Below are 19,845 nucleotides of genomic sequence, written 5' to 3' on the forward strand. Positions count from 1 at the left end.
AATAGAAAAAGAATCTAAAACATACCGATAGTGCAGCTTTTAATGGCGTAGAGGACCCAAGCAATGGCAATGCCCTACCCTTGTTCCTCAATTTTATCAAGGCATTACCATGTACTTCAAAATATTTTTTCCAAATCTGCTGTTCACAACACTAAATTTCCTCTAAAAATATAAAATCATTACAATTGCATATTACAAGCTATTAAAACTGCCACTAAAATTTAGAGATATACCCCTCTGGCCCTCTAGCTTTGCTAGCCCCTTCTCTTCCGTCTCCAGTTTCAGTTGGGGACGACGGTATGCCAAACTGCGTTTTGCTAGCCATGAAAGATGCAAAGTTAAGTGTTGACTTTTAGAACGCTAGAATAAATACACTGTAAGTTGTACACGTACGTGTAGGTGTAAAATCAGAGGAAGCAAGCAACCTAGCAGCTTGATTGATCTTCCACTCGCGAACTAAAAACTCGTGCCAGCCAAGAGATGCATATGCATAGGTATAGGGAAAAATTACCGCCGATTCAAGGTATGGCGGCCGCCACGCCTTGCCCACTCGAGTCCTCCACCAGTGAACCAAACACATAATGTATTCACTTACCACTAATTTAATACAATGTATTCTCATACATAGCTCCAACCAAACGCATCGGGAACTTTTAGTAGACACGCGGAATCAAATTAGGAACGCACATGATTCATTAGAAGAAAAATCAGCGCATGCAGAGTACAAAATGTAGACATTAGCATAAGGGGAAAAACCCTTCTGAACCTAAAAAAAGCTCTTTTGAAAGAAAGGACCAAAGCCTTCAACTGGGCCCGTCGTCCCATTCAGTTTGCAGTCGGACAAAGAAAAAAGAAAGCATGGGGTGACTATGTTAGGAACAGTGAAATCATGTTGAGAGTTAATATTGAATGCTAGAGTTCGGCACCAGTGAAATCATGTTCAGTTCGAGCCGGCTTTGAATTTTGTGATCCGCTGCTTTTATCCTTCTCCCTTTTCTTCATGGTGATGGCGAAAACACCCGCATTGCACATGCACTTAATTAAATTGATCATACCCATACTACCCGTACTAAACAACATTCAAATCCGTGTCAGAGGTAGTTTGAAAAAAAATCTAATTTGTATGTATTTTTTGTAAGGAGGATTTTAAATTTGCATTTGTTTCCCACTGCCGCTGGGCCGGGAGCCCGGGACGGGGCGGGAGCAGAAGGCAGCCCAGCCCGCACAGCAAAGAATGAATGTCCGCCCAACCAACGCGCAGGCCCACGTCCTCCTCTTCTTCCTCCCGAAGCGAATCGAACCAAGCATTGCGGCGAGTCGAGCAGAGCCGAAACCCTAGCTAGCCCGCTTCCCCGGCGCCGGAGCCGGAGCCAGGTCGGGATGGGCGCCGAGGAGGACGCCGCCGCCCGCCGCGAGCGCCTCAAGGCCCTCCGCGCCGCCAAGGAGCTCCTCTCCACCCCCGACGGCGCCTCCCCCGCCCCCGCCCCCTCCCCCGCGCCCGCCGCCGCCCCCGACGCGGACCAGCAGTACGTTTTCCCCCTCCCCTCACTTCTCCCTTCTGCTTCACCCGCTCCTGTGCCGTAAGTAGCTGCGACGGCTCCGCCTCTCGGCTTTCTAGTGGGAGTGAACCGAAGCTAGGTTGGTGCTTATTTGTTTGTATATGTTGGTTGGTATGCGCTGGGTAGAGAGAAGCCCTTCGTAGCATAGCCGAGAATGCTCGCGGATGCACTCAATTTGGTGAAGTCGGCAGGATTGGGCGCTACAGAATCCTGTGCTGGTCCTAGCTGACCGCTTGGAGCTTTTGTTAAGCGCATATCGAGTCAGTGCGTAGGCCATGGGGTTCAAACCCGTAGGACCATTCCTAGGATCCAGGATGAGACGTTCGTCCTCACCTGCCTGTGCTACAGGGTCTGGGATTACTCACTAGCAGAGAACCTGAAAGCTGAACGAAGATGGATCCTGTCCTGTTTAACATTTGCTTCGATGATCCCTTCTGGATTTTGGTTGTGTTTGGTCCGATTCGTCGACCTTTAGCTATGAAATCGAGACAAGTTTCGTCATCATTATTATCACTGTACTAGTTCATACCAAAATCCACAATGTTTAAGTTATATTTAAATGCTATGAAATTGAGACCTTTAGCTATGACATTGAGATATATTTAAATGACAATATATCTCATTGTGAATTTGCAACTCTGCCTGATGTTGTTCTCATAACAGTATCTGGTTTGAATTGAATTCAATTCAAACTAGAGTGTTATTGCGCTGCTCCTCTGGATGTGCTAGCTACAGGACTGAACCATGAGAAAAATGTATAAACTCAGGAGATGTAAATTTGTATTGTCTGTGTCAGTGAATCTATGCTGAATTTTATGTTTGTTGACTGCACTAGGAATGGTGAACATGGGACAGCAGAAGAACAGGGGACAGGGCCAGCATTGCCAGGTCCTGTGGATGTACCCGAGGATGCTTCCAAGGAGCATGTTAGCCCCACTAAGGAATCTGATGAGGCTGAAGACAATGGGTAAGTAATTGAACAGACAACTTTTACGTACTAACATTTTTTACTGCCTTCTGTATTTTACATATATCTTCTGTGTATAATAATTGGCTGTCTTCCTTTGTAGTATTATATTTAGTGGAATCTCCATTTGTACCTGACTGAAAACCAGAATTCGTTCCAGTTGTTGCATTCATCAGCCTTGTCATTCTGGTAAAAGCTGAATTGATTTACTTACACAGCAATGCCTGCCCATGTATAATCTCATAGTATATGCTATCTAAAATCAATGTACATGCTAGATTGTTAAGAGAGCACTTCTTGGCTTCTGTTAAGCATTCATTGGATTGCCGATTATAAAATCATAAATTGTTAGTGTTGGATGTCCTGATTGTTTACAAGTAAATGCAAACCTTTCATCCGTGGTGTAGGCTGATTTGTTGAAAAATCAGACCGTGCTGTGAAATGTGTACGGGATTAATTGATGATGTATAGCATACTTGACTCTTTAATGGTGGGTGTATCATTGTTCACAAATATGCAATCTTTCTGATTCAGGGAGGTACCACTGAAGTTCAGAAACTACCTTCCTCATGATGAGCGGCTCCGAGGTGGCAAGGTGGCTCCGCTGTCTCTTCCCAAGTTTGAAGATCCGATCACTGCTGATGCCGCTGAACCAAAGCAGCTGGAGGTAACATTTCTGGATCCACCATATCATACCTTCACGACTCTGTGACATCTTTGCATCTTTCACGGGGCAAAACTCACCATATTTATCTGCAGAACCCCTTTGGGAACATCGCCCCCAAGAACCCGAACTGGGACCTGAAACGAGACGTCCAGAAGAGGATCGACAAGCTGGAGAAGCGCACTCAGAAAGCTCTGGCGGAGATTGCATGTGAGTAGTAACTGGTAGATGTTTGGTTCAGTTAGTTTTGAGCTCAGTTTCCTGTTGTGCATTCACTTATTACTCACGTTGAACCACTCATTTCCTGCGCAGTGGAGCAGCAAAAGGAGAAAGAGGCACTGGAGGAGGGAAGCGATGCAGCTCAAGAGTGAAGTGGTACTGGTGCTGGGTCAAATGTTTGTGTAGAACAGAGGAAGCAGCTAGATGAAGTCAAACAGTGATGTATTTGTAATGCATGGCGTGGGCTGAGGACGAATGTACGGAAATTGTAATCGTGCGCTCACATGGTCCATGGACGATGCTTTTCAGTCCAGTATCCAGAATTTTGTGTTCTACTGATGGTTAGTGTCTTGGTGACTACTGAATCAACTAGATTCATCTCACGAAGTTGGAGGATATATTTAGCCATGGAGTTGTCATGCTTACTATGTTATTGTCCATTGGACAGATGCTGAAGTTCTGCTTGATCTAATCTGTTCCGGATGCTTGTGAATTTCGAGGTTTTGTTTCTGACTTGGCATGTGTAGCAAAATTTTTCAAGTGAATTGAACAGCGGTGCAATGGGAGCGAGAAGGAAATTTCCTGGACAGAGAGCAACCGACTGAAAATATGAGGTCAGATTACCAACAGTAACTAAACTAGCTTCTCTGCTTGATTTATACCCAACAATCAAAACAATGAGCAAAATAGCTCCCGTTCTTCCAGGGAAAATGCACCTAATTCAGATCTTTCGCTGGATGCAGCTAGCTGTTTCTGAGACTCAGGCTACTTTTGTAAATAATTTTTAAAATATCCACCGTAATGGTCACGATAAATAAACATCGATAGGAAGGAAAAGGGAAATATGGACCTAATTCAATGTGATAACCCCAACCAACACATTTATGATAGTACACCGTATACTGTAATAATATTGCAAACGTGGGATCAATTAACCGTATATCACAATGAATGAAGGCAATTATTAAGCAGAAATCCCAGTGCTCGGTATGAGTATATGATATTACATGCATGTATGCAACCAGTAAGATGGCCAAACAGCACAAAAGCTTTACACAAACCAACCAGTGAGTCAAGCTAGTAGGTAGAAAAACATTTGGATAAATAAACACACGGAAGATAGAGCAGACCCTTGAGGATGAGCGTGGTGGTTACTCGAGCCCGAGTTTCACTGAGTTTGGATGCCCATCAAGCTGGCTCTCAAGTCGTTCCTTCAGTGCATGGGCGTTGGAACCGTTAAGTAGCAAGACTTGCCTGAGTCCTCCCAGATTCTCCAGGCCAGAGAACTGATATGGTGGCGACCCACCGCAGCAGTCAACCTTGAGCAGCTCAAGTTTCTTCATCGTTCTTGATCCAAAAGTCACGTGTAAGATGCTGGAGCTGCAACCGCAAGCAATCTCGAGGACCTTGACATCCTGATAAGTCACGGCCTCTAATCCACTCATAGTGACACCAAAATGGAGCTCGCCATCTTGAACCTGCTTGACACGAAAAATACATAGTTGTGGTAGCCTGCCAAGGAACTCGATGCCATCTTCCGTTAAGGTGGCCATCTCTAAATTCAGCTTTGCGAGCTTGCTTAACTGGTCCCTCCACTTTGGCAACTTGTCATTAAGACCATACAGTTTTAGGCTCCGCAGGTTCTCCAGTGGCATGGGAATGTCATCCAAGCAAACTTGATTGTCCTTGCTGAGCTGCACTGATAATGATTCCAGATGGACATGGCCATTGATCGCAGAGATAAACTCCTTTCTGTTGTTCTTGTTTATGCCAGATACACCCAGCTTCCGCAGTTGAGTCAGCTTCTTGAGCTCTTTAAGTACAGCTCTCCTCCCTGAAGCAGCCACATTGACAACACCGAGTGTATGCAACACTGTCATCTTCCCAATTCCTTCAGGCATCACAACACCGACTGGTTGACGGCATTTGTAGACCTTGGGCAACAAACAGGCTGAAGCTGGTGGAGCTGATGCTGCCAGGTCGAAACTTTTTTCCTTGGTGCCACTTCCGGCACGAATATACTGCAGCTTCTGTAACTTGGTGATGTTCTCTGGAAGGCTGACTATGGAAGTGCCCCTGACATCCAGAGTCTGGAGCTGCCTCAGATCACCCAATGAACTTGGTAGATGGCAGATTTCACGGCATCCTCGTAGCGAGAGGAACTTGAGGCGAGGCAATAGCTTCACCATCTTCTCGAGATCAGCATCCTTCATACCGTGTGCATCCTCCAGATCAAGCACCCGGAGAATCTTCATGCTTTTGGAGATGAAGAATGATTCCCATTCACCAAAAACTGTAAGCGAACGTAGCCGTGAGAAGTCAGTGCTCTTGAATACAATTCTATCTCTGTCCCAACTCTTCAATATGACAAGGTGTCGCCCTGTGCGTTGGGTGGTTAGGGAACAATTCTTGCCCAGCTCAAACACAAAGTTCTCTTCCATTATCTGTGAGACGACGTACTCACGAATGAAACCATTGACACGGCACAGGACCACCCTTTTGTTGCCTAGTGCAGTGCTGGCAATTTCTTCTGGTGGCTGCTGGATTATGCTCAGATCAAGGAGGTTCAAGAAGTGCTTCTCCCCATTCTCCTCTGCAGATTCTTCATGGCTATCCCTCGAGTAACCCTCTGCGATCCACCGCCTTATTAGTCGCCTGCGCCGGATGTTGTTGCCTCGAGGGAAGATTGGCAGATAGTGGATGCATGGCTTGAGAGAATCTGGACAAGTACGGAAGTAGGTACGTATCCAATCAAATAGATCCTGCAGAGTATGAAATTCTGGGTTGGTCTCTAGAGCATGCATAAAATTGTTACTGAGGGCGCGTGCACTGTACGTCGATCCCAGTTCCTTGGTGGCCAATGAGCCAACTATATTATCTATGACTTTGGGAAGTCCGCCACATTTGGAAATAAGTTCTTTCAAACCATCATCAACCAATGAAGAGCACATTGGACTGATCCTACATACCTGGTGTTCAAACGAAAGATTAACATCAGTTTGCATCACAGAAGCCATGCATCAAAAGATGTAAATGAAATAGTGTATTCATTCATATGCCTTGATTGTAAATGCAATATTGCAAAGGAAATAATAACATTACTTTCTCCAGCAGAAGCATTCTACTGTAACCAAAACCAGTTTGGAAATTTTTATAATGAGATAATTTCAGAACATAATTTACCACCACTCATATAGTTTATAAATTTATATAGCCTTTTTTTTTTGGATAAAGGTTGCTTTTTTATTGACTCATAATGCCACATGAAGGGAATACTAAAACTATGAGCATACACCCGGCCTCTGAATGAGTAGGATGCACATAACCAATATCAACGCCCGCACACAAAAGACAGAAAACAAAAAAGGGATCTCTGAAGTGTCGAAGTGAACTACAACATGTAGCAACCATCAGCACCAAGCACCACCAATGACATTACCCAGACAGTGAGAAAGATGCTTCACCAACGACGCATCCAAGAAGGGAATGACGCGCATGTAAGCTACAGGATACTACTTCCTCGTTGGGCTTGTGATAGAGGTGTAAGCAGTAAATTTATGAAAACAATCTGTAGTTACCTAGCTTGAACATTCAAGTAGTGTTTTGCACTGGTTGAACTATATTTTGCAGACTATTTTCAGAACATTCCGTGGACTTCCGAAATGTTGTGAGGACGTGCTACTGGTCTCACCTCTCAAGTCATTTGCTGTCCCAGCACATTCTTTGTGATGAAAATGACACTTGCGAGTGTCGTACTAAAGAATCCAAGCCATCTAAAGTTTTCATGTTTCATCGACCAAAACACAACACCTACTCACCTTGCCACAGGTGTCTGAAATCAAGTCAAAAGTATATATCACAATAGTTCTCCAAGTCAGTTTGTCATCAGTCTACGCATTGTAGACCTAAACAATGTGCTTCAGTAGCTTCGCTCTGACTCTAAGAATTTCCATTGTCCTCCTTTTGGTTGTTAGGAACTCAAATTAGTCCAATGACCAATACTCCCTCCGCCCGAAAACATTTGTCGAAGAAATGGATGTATCTAGACATATTTTAGTTTTAGATACATCCATTTTTATTCATTTATCCGACAAGTATTTCCGGGCGGAGGGAGTAGAACTTAAGTGTTTGGACGTAGAAAAGCACCACCAGTGCGTGAAATTGTGGCATCTTTGTAAGTTCTGCACAAACCATTTTCCATTGATTGTTTGGACGTAGAAAAGCACTACCATAAGTTTGTAAGAGCATGCATGCACGGATTTATATAGAAGGAATTAAGTAAAACCGATGAAAGTTTCTAAAAACAAACCTCTCTTTCGAAGAGCTGAAAGGCTGCATCAGCTTCTAGACCCTTGACATTAAAGACGAGCTCTCCCGTGTCTGCATTACAGTGTGCGGCGATACTTGCGTCATTTGTAATTACGATGATACAGTTGTGAGAAGTTCCAGATACCAAGTCAGCTTGTATCAAATCCCATTCTTTTGTGGACTTCAGACCATCAATGACAACGAGACACATCTGCTCTTTCAGAATATTCTGACACTCTAGAATTGGATTTTTGTTTCCCGTTGTATCAAGGTGTGCAGTACTGTCCTTATTGCCATGGATAGATTTAGAGCCAAAACTGAAAAGTAATCTCCTACAGAAGTCCCTCAAATCGAATGGATGGGATATATCCACCCAGCCATACTTTTTTTGAGCTTTCATGTTGGTGATTGCTTTGCAAAACAACATTTTAACGAGAGCTGATTTCCCAGCACCAACCATTCCCCACACAGAAATAACTTGGATTGAACTGAGATATGCCTTAAATATAAGTTTATAAAGATCACTTATTTCCGACTCACGTCCAACAAGTGGATGCTTCTGCATCCACTCTCTGGCTGTTTCAATTTTCTCACCGGTCTCCCGGCATTCATCTCCGTCACACCGAGATCCCTGGAAAAAAAAAACCCGTCAGAGCCAGCCATAGCTAACAGAAAAATGGAGAGAGAAAAATGCACATGATGGGAATAATAATTAGGTACAGTAAAGTAATGATGGGATTAATAATTAGGTAATATAATGATTAATTGAAGGCGGGGATGGGTCACTTTGGTAATTAATGTCTAAACTAGTAAACGGAGTTCAGTGCAGTGTAATTTATTTGCAGTATCATAGCTGGTTGTAATGGTAGTATCATAGCTAGTATCATGTATGCCAACTAGGCAATTTTGATGAGGTGTCATAGCAATAAATGAAGAAAGAGAAGGTGGAGTATCATATCATGATACCGTATCATAATAAATGCTATACTACTTTGTGTGATGCATGGCAATAGATATAGTACTACATGATACTGATATATGATACTATGCATTAGGGAGGTCCCCATTACAACCAGCCTTGTGAGAATGTGTAGGAGTAATTACCTTCTTGATGAAGGCATAAACAGAGTGGTCAGCCGAGAACTGCTCCAACTCCAATAGTTGATGAGGAGGTCCCACGCACAAGCTTGCTACTACGAATTGCTGCATAGACACGATGACACAACTGCCATTCTTCATGTTGGGAAAAAACGTCCTAATAGCACGCCATTCTTCCATGCTGGACAGGTCTTCCAAGACGATGAGGTACCTCTCCGTGTTGAGTTTCTGCAAAAACTCTTGGATGTGATGGTCCTCCATGCTCAGCAGGACATTTGAAGCCACAACTTGTCCTTGTGGTTCTTTGCTCGTGGTTGCATAGAAGTCAGCAGTCAAGGACTGGACGAGCTCGTGGGGCTTGAAAGGATGCATGAGCTTCACCCAGGCACGGCAGGTGAAGTTACTGCAAATTTCCTGTTCATTGTAGGCCTTCCAGATGACAGATGTTGTCCTTCCAAGATCACCGGCTGTCCCCCACATGGCAATCACTTGGCGGTCACCGTCTCCATTCATGATGAACTTAGTGAGGTCACGTAGGCCTCGCTGCCTCTTGGCGGCTTGCCTTGCCTCGGCGATCATGTTGATCGCGGTTGTGTCGATGATGGCCGCGTCAGACTCTGGCTGTTGCAGCATCACGAGCGGCTTGGACAGCGAACCAGCATCGCTGATGTTGCTGTAGCGCCGGTAACAGTTGTTGACGTCTTCCACCCTGAGCTTGAGCTCCTCCAACTCCAGAACCGCCTGGTCCAGTGGGAGCGGCGGCGCCACACAGGACGGGAGCAACCGCCGCCACCACTCAGGCGTGTTGTCGAGGTGGACGACGAACTCGACGCAGTCTTCAACATCGTAGGCCAGCTCCCGGACATGCTTCACCCAGGTCCTCACCATATTATTCGTGATGCTCTCCTCCTTGGCAACGTCAAGGAAAGACTGCATCATCTCGAACTCCAGGGTGATGGACACAAGGTCACGCTGGGCCTTCTGCCGGAGCTTGGCGTCCTCCTCGATCGCCGACTGGACCTTGGTCAGTGCCCCCTGCACCACCGTCTTGGACAAGCCGATCACTAGATCAGCCATGGGGAACCCTCGCCACTTAGTCTCTCTCTCCCTCTCCCTCTCCCTCTCCCCCTGGGTTTGTGTTGCTTCTAATTTCTTGTATGGTGTAGTAGCTAGCGATCGAGCTAGCGCTGGTGTAGTTGTGTTTGAACTCAGGGCCAGGAGAGAGAGAGACATGGCAATCTTAAAGGATAAATCCATCCATGAGCTATGGCCTTCCAAACAGCTAATTAGACATTGTTAAACAAGAGAGGTGCCTACTAGCCGGCCAGATCCGCAAGACGCGGCCGGTAGCAAAGTCTTGACTTCACGGCGTGAACAGCCAATGCATCGTTTGAAGGGAAATAATATCAGAACGAGTAAACCCTACAAGTAATTGTTTCTCCTACTTATCTCTTTTTCAACAAAGGATGGATTTTATTAGATTAAAATGGAGTATCAAAAGGATACATAATACAATGAGCGCACACCCAACCTCTGCATAGTTAGAATGCACACCGTCAACACCAACACATACAAAAACACGTCGGCAACGACTAGCAAAGTCATATATGACCAAAGCCATGTGTGTACGAGACAAAAAAAAACCCTAAACGACCGTTTCAATCGGCAAACTATAACAATGATCATAACCGCACCAAACATCTCATGACCCTACACGGACGATGATGTTCTTTAACAGCAACGCTTTCAGGAAAGGAGCGTCACTCAAGCGTGAGCATCGCCGTCACCAGATTCTACCACCAAGACCATAATATAGTTTCTCACCTTGATAAATTGATCTGAGCATATGCAAGCAATGTTTTCAACAAGATAACAACATTCAAAAAACATCGCCATTGCCTAGACTTCTACCTCATAGCTCGAGACCGGATGCTTCATTTGGCGAACAAAACCCGTAGTTGGATGGTTAGGTGGACAGTGGTATCCCCAGCCACCAGGCTTCAAGTCCTGATGCTCGCATTTATTTCCGGAATTATTTCGGGATTTTTGGCGATACGCGTTCAGCGGGAAGAGACGTTCCCGTCGACTACAAGGCGCCTTTGGTGACTTCATCAACTTTTAAATGATATGCCGACTCAGTCTCTCAGATATGCTCATAAAGGTACCACGTGCGTGTGTGTGCTCATGTGCTCATAGGGATGAGTGCATGCGCGTATATATGAGCGCACGCGTCTGTACTATGTTAAAAGTAAAAATCTAGCACATCATTTGAAGGGCACAAATATCTTTTTTTTTAAATAAGCCTAATTTTTTTTGAATTATTTGGATTGCTTACCACATGTGTCACGTGGTAATGGAACAAATATCTTTGCAGGACTAAACCCTACAAGTCGTTGTTTCTCTTCATCTCCAAAAGTATCCAGTGTATTTTAACCACTCTTTCAACCTTCATTGTAAGAGTGGTTTTCGTCGCAAAAAAGAAAGAAAGAAAGAAAAACTTCATTGTGTAGCCGCCTGATAAAAAAAATATCTACTGAAAGGTAGGTAGCTATAGCTACCTGTTTGATTGTGATGGTGATCGAATGAGTAATGCTAGACTTACGGAGGGATAGTGGGAACAAGGGAGCCAACTAATGGCTCTAGCTGGTCAATGGAGGTGGCCCGAATTAGCATCAATTATGTGCTAATTAACCTCCATATGATGCTGCTCTGGACATGGCATTCTTAAAAGGGGAGCTATATATACATCCATATATACAATTGAAGCATCAAATTAGCTAATTTGAACAAGAAGATGACTTGCTTAAGTCCTCACATCGTAGTATCATTTATGCTAGGCTCACACGTCATGGACTTAATCTTGGCTTATCCATGGTGATCGAGATCATAAACTAATCCATCTATGAACGGATCACTACAAAATGCATGTGCAGTGGCCGGCCAGCCCTAATATCTTATGACAAACATGAGGTCATGGATGCGCGCTGTCCCCGAGTCTTTCTCTCGGTCAATATAATTTGGCCGGCTTCTTACAAATGAAATTAAGCAATTAATTGCTTCGTCTAGATCTAGGTAAACAGAATGAAGTTAATTGTGTCTAGTACACTGATAGGTAAATATCAATGATGCCCTCCAGCGAGCTACTAGCCAGGAAGGTTAGAGCTTATTTTCATGCTTTTTTCGGCGATTCGGAGTGTGAATTTTTTTTTAAAAATGCCCGTGGTCTATAGCTATCTGACAGCAGACAGTAAGTATCTAGAATACAATTATCACTGAAAACTTGCTAGTATTCGGCAATTTGGCAAAGCCCTCGCAAAATAAATAAATTTCAATTCATATTCAGTAGTAGTCCTATCCTCTTCATCTATCAACTGCCGTGACGACCACTGGCTACCAACCAGTTGATCTGTTCTCTGGTGGATCGAGTACTGGAAGATAAAATTGTTAGTTGTTGGTGCTGGTCCACTGACCCAAACCATATGATATGCTCCTCTACGTTTGACTGGCCAATCGAAGTACTCAATCATCGTGGTTAGATGTGTACCAGAGTATATACCGCTAACTAAATTAGATTGAGATTGTTGGACTCAAGTGGATCTAACCATGCATGTGAGGCCGGTTGGCGAGGTAATTGATCCAAATAATCAAAAACAACTTGTCTTGATAGGAGAGGGATCTTGTCTCTAGCTCACTCCGCATCTATATGCAGGGGTAATGTTGTCTTGGCCACCTCTGAATTCATTGAACGAGAGATTAACAAGGCAATTACAACTGCAAGGACGTACATATGCCTAGTTTTGCATGCCCGCATGCATAAATGTAGGCATGTACTTAAAGCGGTTGATTACTTTTTTTAATAAAGAAAAGTGGTTGATTAATGGTTGAACACCTCTGGAATTGCCACAATGAAAACCTTATATCAAAATTATCAGTAGATCATGTTTCAATATTTTGTCTTTTTAACCCAGAAGAGGAAAAAACATTGTGATGATGGTATTAGAGCCAGCTGGTGCAGTGCACTGTAACAAGGCCGCCATTGCCTAGATATATAGTTTTTGTTTTACAAAATTGCAATAGTAACTATAACATCAATTTATTTATATAAATCAGTAGAAAAATCAATCAAAAGGAGGTTCGCCCCCGTTTCATTCTCATAGAAAACAAAACCAACATACAAAGTTCAAAGGCAACCTGCCCTGGTCCATGGGCAAGTTCACCAAGCAAAACACCTCAGACCCAAAAAGGTATCGCTAGGCATCAGCTTACTAATGGTTGCATCTATCACACCAGCCGGAGGTCGTTGGATCGAACGCCGGACCTACGTCCGATTTGGTAATTAGGCGATCACTAGTAGAAAAAGGGCAATTTGTCCTGGTTCATAAGGGCCTTTAGTCCCGGTTTTGAAACCGGGACTAAAGAGTCGTCACTAAAGGGGTCCACCTTTAGTTCCGGTTGGTGCCACCAACCGGTACTAAAGAAAATTTTATGATTTTTTTATTTTTTCAAATTTTCAAATTTTTGAATTATTTTAATCTCTAATCTCTAATCAGCCCTCATCACTGCTCAATTTAACCTCTAATCTCTAATCACCCCTCATCATTCCAAATCATCTAACTTCCCGAACGGTCACCCATCCTCTCACTAACCCAGCCTGAGCACGCTTAACTTCCGGGTTCTATTCTCCCTCATTTTCAAGTCTGCACTTGTTGTTTTCCTGACAATTGTAAGATGTCAATCCTATTAACCCTCAGGAATTTAGCTTGAGCATGAAGTCACACATTTCACTGTTTGAGTTTGAAACTATCGTTCTAAAAACAATAATTATTTAGTAACACTAATATTTCTTCAATTAGTAGTTTGACCATTGTTTGACCACAGTTTGACCAAAATTCAAAAAAATTGAAATAATTATTTAGTAACACTAATATTCTTGAATAATTATTTAGTAACACTAATACTTCTTGAATAAGTAGTTTGACCATAGTTTGACCATATTTAATGAAAATTAAAAAAAACTGAAATTTGAGCATAACTTTTTTTTCTTTTAGAATTTGAGGATTCTAAAAATTTACAAACAGGCCGTGGGACTCGAGCGTGATCTCCTACTGGATTGCTACCTTGGTTTTCAAAAACCGAGGGAAATACTTACGCTACTTTATTGCATCACCCTTTCCTCTTCAAGGGAAAACCAACGCAGTGCTTAAGAGGTAGCAGATGCTTATGTGAAAAAGCTTCAACCTGATAAGCTCGAGCCCAAATCGGAGAAATGTGTCTTCATAGGATAACCAAAGGAGACTGTTGGGTACACCTTCGGGGTCGGGGAAGGGGGCTTGAGGTCCAGACTGGCCGAGTCGCCTTCAATTCCATGTGAATCTTCGCCTTCGGCATTCATGGCGCGGTACGAGTACGACCGCGGGTGGACGGACGCTACCAACTAGGCTTCCCCGGACAGAAGAGTAAGAGCATCTATAGCCGGACGTCTTAAACCCGTCTTATACGTTTGGACGGACCATCCGTTCAATGTCTGGTCACTATTTTTTGATCTAGACGGGCCTTCAAATGATTCTCAAACATTCAGGCTGACCGACACCCCTCATATCTAGCCTAAATATGGGGCGGATATGGAGACGCTTGCCACGTCAGACCCAATAGCCCGACCCCATCCTAAATTGCACCAAATCTACTCTGAAGACCAGGCGGATCCATTTGCCATCTCCTCTCTTCTTCCTCCTCCGCGCCGTCCGTCTCGCGCTCCACCGCCGCACCCGCTCCGCAGCCGTTCCAAGGCTTTCTGTTGCCAACTCCGGAAGAGCCCTCCCGTCCTCGCTGTGGGGCACGTCGTTGCCGGCCCGGACGCCACCGTGGTACCTCCGTCAACTCTCTGGCTCCGCCTTGCGCTTGATGTATTTGACACATTGTCCGGCCGGATTTTTTGTAATTTTGTTAGGTAAAACGATGAATTCTGATGCTTCATCGGACGGGGAGTATGAACCGACGGAGCTTGACCAAATGATTTAAGATGAGTTCTTCGATTCGTTGGATTCGGGCGAAGAGGTGGACATGATTATGCTCATGAGCATGCAAGACAAAATGGACCGGCAAGTGGAGCATATTCTCAACTTTAAGGGCTCAATCAAAGGGAGAAGAGTGATCAACCGGGACAGGGTGTCCGGAGCAAAGCTACTGCAGAAGGACTACCTTGCTCCCAAACCTACTTTCCTGGATGATCCATGGTTTCGTCGTCGTTTTCCTGGATGATCCATGGTTTCGTCGTCGTTTTCGCATGCAAAAACCATTGATTTTGTGCATTGTGTGTGGTGGTGGTGGGTGGGGGGGGGGAGTGGAGGCACACGACGACTACTTCAAACTCATAAGGGATTGCTGCGACCAACTCTCTTTCTTGGTCAAGCAGAAGTGCACGACTGCTCCGACGATTCTTGCACTTGGTACTGCTGCTGACACCACTGGTGAGATAGTCAGGTTGGGGAATAGCACGTGTATGAAGACTACTGTCAAGTTTGCCCGTGCCATGGTGGAGGTGTTTGGACCAGAATATCTCAGAGAACCAAATGCGCAGGACATGGAGAAGTTGTTGGCTATTTGAGAGGCAAGGGGGTTTCCAGGAATGCTCGGATCAATTGATTGCATGCATTGGCAATGGAAGAACTGCCCAAAGGTTTGCGGGGAATGTATCAAGGTCACATCAGAGAGGCCACCATCGTACTAGAAGCGGTGGCATCACATGACTTATGGATTTGGCATGCTTTCTTTGGAATGCCACGTTCTCACAACGACATCAATGTGCTTCAACGATCTCCGCTGTTCAGGAGGCTTTGCAATGGGGAATCACCGTCGTGTAACTACATCGTCAACGGCCGAGACTACAACATGGGATACTATCTTGCCGATGGTATCTATCCTCAGTGGGCGGCGTTTGTGAAGACCATATCCAAGCCGCGTGGCAATAAACCGAGCCACTTTGCAACAATGCAGGAAGTGGCTGGAAGGATGTGGAGAGGGCATTTGGTGTGCTTCATGCTCGTTGAGGAATTGTGTGGAGCGCTGCAATGATGTGGGAACGAGAAACTTTGTGGCAGCTGATGACATGTTGTGTTATTCTGCACAATATGATTGTCGAGGATGAGGGTGATGGTGTAGCCCAAACCGATGATTTTGAAGCACCTAGAGAACAAGTTGAAATCCCGGAAGATCAAGATGCGGCTCAGCTGATGAACTTCCTCAGATGCATCAGAATGTTCGAGATCAGCAGGTGCACACGCAACTACTCAACAATATTGTGAAGCACACGTGAACCAATAATGGCAATCAAGAAGACAATGCTTGAGTTTGACACTTAAAATAAATTTTATGTAAACGATATCTATGCTTCGTACCAACATTTTCTATTTGCGTGCTCTTGTATGATCGACGTGCATGTATTTGCATAGATTTGAGACTCCAAATTTGAGATATGTGGATGCCGGGACGGAAATATTTGGGCCTGTCCGGATGCGCCTGCGGGTGTGCCCGGTCGCGTCTGCGGGCGTTTGAGGGGCCGGATTTGCCAAATCCGGTTGTAGATGATCTAAGTTTGGTAACACTAGGCCAGGCCCAGGCTCTACCCATATAATTTGCGGGTATGGATACTCATTGTAGATGGGTACAAAATCTCATTACATCTTGCTCATACTCCCAAGCAAGCTGAGTCGGCTGATACTCATGAAAAAAACTCATTACATCTTGCTCATACTCATGAAAAAAACTGTCATCCCTATAACAACCGCTCGTATATACTACGTGCTCACTCACTTCTATAAACACACAAACGTATACCTTATCCCTTTTGGTAACCCCCAAGCGAGCTGAGTCGGCTGATATTGAGATTAACAAAGTCACCACCACGATCTCATGTCGCTTCTCAATATTTCACCTTTATGAAACATACAAATTCAATTTAAAACAAGTGCAACCCAAAATTCCGAGAAATTCTTCTAAATTTTCCGGTCCAAGTTATGTCCTTTAGGTCGGAGTTATTATGCAGAAATGTAGAAATAGGGGAAACTTAGAAGTAGGAATAAGAACATTGTCTAAAAAAAGACATCAAGTAGGATAATAATGCAGGGTAAAAATGACATAATGAGCTCATCATTTTTTCATTATTTTGTAAATCTAGATGTCTAGAACAAGAAAGACACACAATTTGTACTAGACACACTGAATCAAATTTGGAACACACATGGTACTGGTAAAAAATGAACACATTAGTGTATCCGTCTCCTCCTCCAGCCAGAGCCACCGTTGTTGCACCATCGTGCTGCTTGATAGACGAACACTGGTATTGGTTTAACTTTGAGGTTCCTTACAAATGGGCTTCAAAAAAAAGAAGGAATTCTTTGTTGATATGAGTAGTTTATTATTCCCTATTAAATCAGGTTGTTACATGAGTGCTCTATGGGTCGGTGGTAATATGGCAAAATTTCAAACCTGCATAAAAAAAATGATATGTATACAAAAAATGTATAATGTGGAAGGAAAAATTTGACAATAAAATATACTAAAATGTTAATATTTTATTTTAAAAAGTTAAACATGTGTAAAAATGTTTTTAATGTACAAAAAAATGTACAATGTGTGTGAAAAAGTGGTCGACCCGTGTTGAAAAAGAGGATAATAAAATAAAATAAACAAAGAAAACCGATGAAACTCGAGAAGGAGATAAAGATAACCGATGAAAACCAAGAAAATGAAAAAAAAGAAGCCCGGTGCAAAACAGTGGAAATGTTAAAATCGGTGCTACCTAATATCAATATTAGGATCAAGTGAATAATTGTATAGTAGTACCTAATATCTAGGTGCAATCAAGATCTTGCCAAATATTAGTATGTGATGCAATTAATATATTGCCTAATATTCTCTTGGAAAATACATTGCTTAATATTAATGTGCATTGCACGCACATAATTAGTAGTTGAGCAATGAAACCGGGGATAACGTCCCTGTTTTTGTAAAAATAAATTAGGGCCAAAAGTTGTATTTTTTTTCCTTTTTCACAACAAAGAAGAAAGAGAGAGGTTCTTTTGAATGAAAGGATCTAAATTTTGTTGGTGTATTGAAGCTAGGTTGGTGCTTATTTGTTTGTATATATATTGGTTGGTAGGGAGAAGCCCATGGTAGCACAGCTAGGAATGCTCACTAGGAGCACTAAGTTTGGAGAATTTGGCATTATTGGGTGCTACAGTACAGAGTCCGTGCAGGTCCTAGCAGAGCGCTTGGAGTTTTTTTTTTTTACCGAATATTGGGTCAGTGGGTAGGCCATGGGATTTGTACCCGTAGGACTGTCTCTCGGATCCGAGACGGGACGTTCGTCCTCACCCGCCTGTGCTACAGGGTCTGGGATTACTCACTCGTCACTAGCAGAGAACCCGGAAGCTGAATTTGCGACCTTACACATGATGCATCTGGTTTGCATAAGAGATTTGCAGAAAACTCTGTATCCTGTTTAACATTTATTCCGACGATCCCTTCTGGATTTTGATTGCCTTCGTCGGATTCGTCAATCTTTAGATTTCAATTCAGACGAGTATTATCCTTGTTGTTGGCGTACTACTTCATACCTAAATCCACAAAGTTCAATAGAGTGTTATTCTGCTGCTCCTCAGGACGTACTAGCACAGCACCATGAGAACATTGTATGAACTTGGGAGATGTAAATTTGTATTGTCCGTGTCAGTGAATCTATGCTGAATATTATGATCGTTGGCTGCACTAGGAATGGTGAACATGAGACTGCAGAAGAACAGGAAACAGGGCCAGCATTACCAGATCCTGTGGATGCACCCAAGGATGCTTCCAAGGAAAACGTTAGCCCCACCAAGGAATCTGATGAGGTTCAAGACAATGGGTAAGTAATTGTACAGACAACTTTTATGTACTAGCATTTTTAGTGCCTTCTGGCTGTGTCCCTTTATAGTATTATTTTAGTGAAATCTCCAATTGTACCTGACTGAAAACCTGAATTCGTTCCAGTTGCTACATTCATCAGCCTTGCCATTCTGGTAAAAGCTGTATTTATTTACCTACACAGCAATGCCTGCCCATTTATAATCTCATAGTATACGCTTTGTAAAATCAATGTACATGCTGGATTGGTATAGAGCACTTCCTGGCTTCTGTTAAGCATTCATTGGACTGCCGATTATAAAATCATAAATTGTTAGTGTCGGATGTCCTGGTTGTGTACAAGTATATGCAAACCTTTCGTCCGCGGTGTAGGCTGATTTGTTGAAAAATCAGACCATGGTGTGAAATGTTTACGGGATCAATTGATGACGTATAGCATACTTGACTCTTTACTGGTGGGTGTATCATTGTTCACAAGTATATGCAATCTTTCTGATTCAGGGAGGTACCACTGAAGTTCAGAAACTACCTTCCTCATGATGAGCGACTTCGAGGCGGTAAGGTGGCTCCTCTGTCTCTTCCCAAGTTTGAAGATCCAATCGCTGCTGATGCTGCTGAGCCAAAGCAGCTCGAGGTAACATTAAACCCAACCGTAGTGATACTTTTACATCTTTGCATCTTTCATGAGGCTAACTCACCAATATTTATCTGCAGAACCCTTTTGGGAACATTGCTCCAAAGAACCCAAACTGGGATCTGAAACGGGACGTGCAGAAGAGGATCGACAAGCTGGAGAAGCGCACGCAGAAAGCTCTGGCTGAGATCGCATGTGAGTAACTGATAGATGTGTTTGGTTCCGTTTGTTTCACAGTTTGCTTGTCGTGTGTTTCCTTACTCATGATGAACTACCTTGCTTCTGCAGTGGAGCAGCAAAAGGAGAAAGAGGCGCTGGAAGAAGGAAGCGATGCAGCTCAGGAGTGAAGTGATACTGATGGTGTTCCGAATCTTTGCTTTGCATAGCACAGAGGAAGCAGCCGAAGCAAAATCTTGGCGTGTTTGTAATGTCCGAGGACTGAATATGAACTTACAAAGTAATGTAGGGAAATTGTGTACTTGTGCTAACATGATCC

The 19,845-nt window shown here is 43.6% G+C and overlaps 3 protein-coding genes across 3 annotated transcripts; 2 read left to right on the forward strand and 1 right to left on the reverse strand.

Annotated features, from left to right (window-relative positions):
* The first annotated feature begins 1,261 nt into the window (after window positions 1-1,261).
* On the forward strand, window positions 1,262-3,902 carry LOC147962747 (uncharacterized). The gene is made up of 5 exons (XM_087534841.1): window positions 1,262-1,526; window positions 2,395-2,526; window positions 3,061-3,193; window positions 3,286-3,400; window positions 3,503-3,902. Exons 1-5 carry the CDS (start codon window positions 1,381-1,383, stop codon window positions 3,559-3,561), a joined length of 585 nt encoding a protein of 194 aa, XP_087390967.1. The 5' UTR covers window positions 1,262-1,380; the 3' UTR covers window positions 3,562-3,902.
* A 410-nt stretch (window positions 3,903-4,312) lies between these two features.
* Window positions 4,313-10,152, reverse strand: LOC147962748 (disease resistance protein PIK6-NP-like). Its single transcript, XM_087534840.1, has 3 exons — window positions 8,822-10,152; window positions 7,719-8,348; window positions 4,313-6,378 (listed from the first exon to the last, which is right to left on the reverse strand). Exons 1-3 carry the CDS (start codon window positions 10,070-10,072, stop codon window positions 4,561-4,563), a joined length of 3,699 nt encoding a protein of 1,232 aa, XP_087390966.1. The 5' UTR covers window positions 10,073-10,152; the 3' UTR covers window positions 4,313-4,560.
* A 5,730-nt stretch (window positions 10,153-15,882) lies between these two features.
* Window positions 15,883-19,696, forward strand: LOC125529989 (uncharacterized). Its single transcript, XM_087534297.1, has 5 exons — window positions 15,883-16,085; window positions 18,585-18,716; window positions 19,217-19,349; window positions 19,430-19,544; window positions 19,638-19,696. Exons 1-5 carry the CDS (start codon window positions 15,883-15,885, stop codon window positions 19,694-19,696), a joined length of 642 nt encoding a protein of 213 aa, XP_087390423.1.
* The last annotated feature ends 149 nt before the right edge of the window (window positions 19,697-19,845 follow it).

The sequence above is a fragment of the Triticum urartu genome, chromosome 7A (assembly GCF_056163025.1).
Source record: "Triticum urartu cultivar PI428250 chromosome 7A, HENAU_Tu73, whole genome shotgun sequence".
Taxonomy (NCBI): domain Eukaryota; kingdom Viridiplantae; phylum Streptophyta; class Magnoliopsida; order Poales; family Poaceae; genus Triticum; species Triticum urartu.